The 2,285-nt window shown below is 32.4% G+C and overlaps 1 protein-coding gene across 1 annotated transcript; it reads left to right on the top strand.

Annotated features, from left to right (window-relative positions):
* Nucleotides 1-1,538: 1,538 nt before the first annotated feature.
* On the top strand, nucleotides 1,539-2,278 carry LOC123255939 (glucose-induced degradation protein 8 homolog; the record flags this gene model as incomplete). Its single annotated transcript, XM_044684649.1, has 2 exons — nucleotides 1,539-1,752; nucleotides 2,096-2,278. Coding segments are annotated over 2 exons (397 nt in total), but the record flags the coding sequence as incomplete, so codon positions are not given.
* Between the last annotated feature and the right edge of the window lie 7 nt (nucleotides 2,279-2,285).

Raw genomic sequence — 2,285 nt, forward strand, 5'->3', positions numbered from 1 at the left:
CAGTGAAGGTCCCTACCCTTAATATATCTTGTTGACAAGTCTTTATGATTTGGTATTACCAAAAAGTTTCATCACTTGGTGGCCAATCTTGACATAAAATCTAATGTGGTCACTGTCTACTTTCCAAAAAATATTGTCTGCAAATTTGAATTGAGCATGGTCAGCTCATAGGGTTTGGTTTTGTGTTTTTTTCTTTTTTTTTTTTTTAAGATGATTAGATGTAGTTAAGCTAGAAATTTAAAATGGTTTGCATACTTAAATCTTGAATGCCACTTACCTTTTCTAGTTTGTTAAATTAGTCTGACCTCTTTCCTGAAGCTACTCAGTTCAATAATTTGTTAAGTCATGTTGAGAAACAGGGGTGTTAGCAGATAATAACACCCCTGTTTATGACTACTACTAAACTTGTATAGGAGGTAGCAAACACTTCTATAGCTTACCCAGTTTGTATTATTCACGTGAAACCAGATCTGTGGCTTCTCTGGATCTTTGCCAGTAAACCAAGATTTTTTTGAAGTAGTCCACACCAAAGCATATTTGTGTCATTTATAAGCAATGAAAACCTCTGATTTTATTAAGGCATGTAACATAGTCTTGAGAAAGTTACTTAACTGCTGGATGTGCTAGCTTATAAAAATTAGCCATAAGACTAGATGATCTCTAAGGTTACCTCCAGCTTTATGCATATGATGTTTGTTTTGTGGAGGATGTGGGGTTTGTGATTGTATAAAAAAACTTTGTTTTTTCTTGCAAAAATGTTTTGTTGACAACTTTTGCTTTTATATTATCATGGTTTTAGAATATATCCTTTCCTTCCATCTTCCCGATTTAGTTAGCCATCCTTTGTAATAAAATAAAAGGGTAGTGGGGGGTAAAATTCAACAAAACTGATGAAAACATCAACCAAGTCTGATAATATGTGCAAGATTCCACATTCGTGCACCCTGACTTTTATAAAGAAGGGAAAGAGTTGAATTTTTTTTTCTATTTTTCAAAGCCAAAATTTTTGGACAATTAAAATTGCACATGGTTCTTCTTTGTTCTGTTTATAATGTTATAGTTATATATTGCTTTCCAGGTTCTTCCTTCTTTATAAGTTTTAAGTTTTTCCATGTTTCTGTGAATTCATATTTGTTGGTTCTCATAATGAAGTAATTATAATGAAGTAATCCATTATTTGTTTAACCATTTGTTTAGTAATCTACTTTGTTCGCTGTTCTTTGCTACCATAGAATTAATGCTATTAATATTTTGGCTTGTATGAGATCTTTGTTTCTGTTTTTAACATAGCAGTGGGTTCTCTCAAGTCAAAGGATTGGACAGTTTAGTCACTTTTTTAGAATAATAACATGCTTTCGTAGAATTTTTTTGAGAGATGGGAAGGGAGTAGGCTGTGAGGAAGTAAATTATTCCAGTGAAATAATACAGATGAAAGTTTACTGTTAAGTAACTAGTTGATATTATTTATTATTTAGTCAAGACAAAAGGGCCTCCAAGAATGAATTTCCTTATGGTATCAAATTAATTTAGTAATACAGATATTTTTCTATTTCAGAGGGGTTTAAGGAAGCTGCTGAAAAGTTTCGGATGGAGTCTGGAATTGAGCCCAGTGTTGATCTAGAAACACTAGATGAACGAATCAAAATACGAGAGATGATATTGAAAGGTCAGATTCAGGAAGCTATTGCATTGATAAATAGCCTACATCCAGAGCTCTTAGACACAAATCGGTATCTTTATTTTCATTTACAGGTAAGTTTAAGGAGGGTGTACCCCTTGAGCTTGAAGACATTTAGTGAAAGTTGCTGGCAATAAGTAAAATTGTATATAAGAAATAACTTGTTACTTCTAAAATCATGGTGTTTTGAGGGTTTTTTTTTTTTTTTTGGAAAAAATCTTCTATTATTTTTATTTATAGTTTTCAGGTGCTGGTTAAGATTTTTTTTTTAAAGAAATTTTTAATTATCAAATTAAAGAGTAAACTTGGCAGTACTTGAAAATCCATCATTATAGGCCATCTTAACAAATTAATAGAAAATGCTTCACTACTGAATGTTATCTTTAGCTGATTTTTAAACAACTTTACTTTGCATAGCAACAACATTTGATTGAACTGATTCGGCAGCGTGAAACAGAAGCAGCCTTGGAATTTGCACAGACACAGTTAGCAGAACAAGGAGAAGAAAGTAGAGAATGCCTGACAGAAATGGAACGCACTTTGGCTTTGCTTGCCTTTGATAATCCTGAAGAATCACCCTTTGGAGATTTGCTTAATATGATGCAAC

The sequence above is a fragment of the Gracilinanus agilis genome, unplaced genomic scaffold, assembly GCF_016433145.1.
Source record: "Gracilinanus agilis isolate LMUSP501 unplaced genomic scaffold, AgileGrace unplaced_scaffold54228, whole genome shotgun sequence".
Taxonomy (NCBI): domain Eukaryota; kingdom Metazoa; phylum Chordata; class Mammalia; order Didelphimorphia; family Didelphidae; genus Gracilinanus; species Gracilinanus agilis.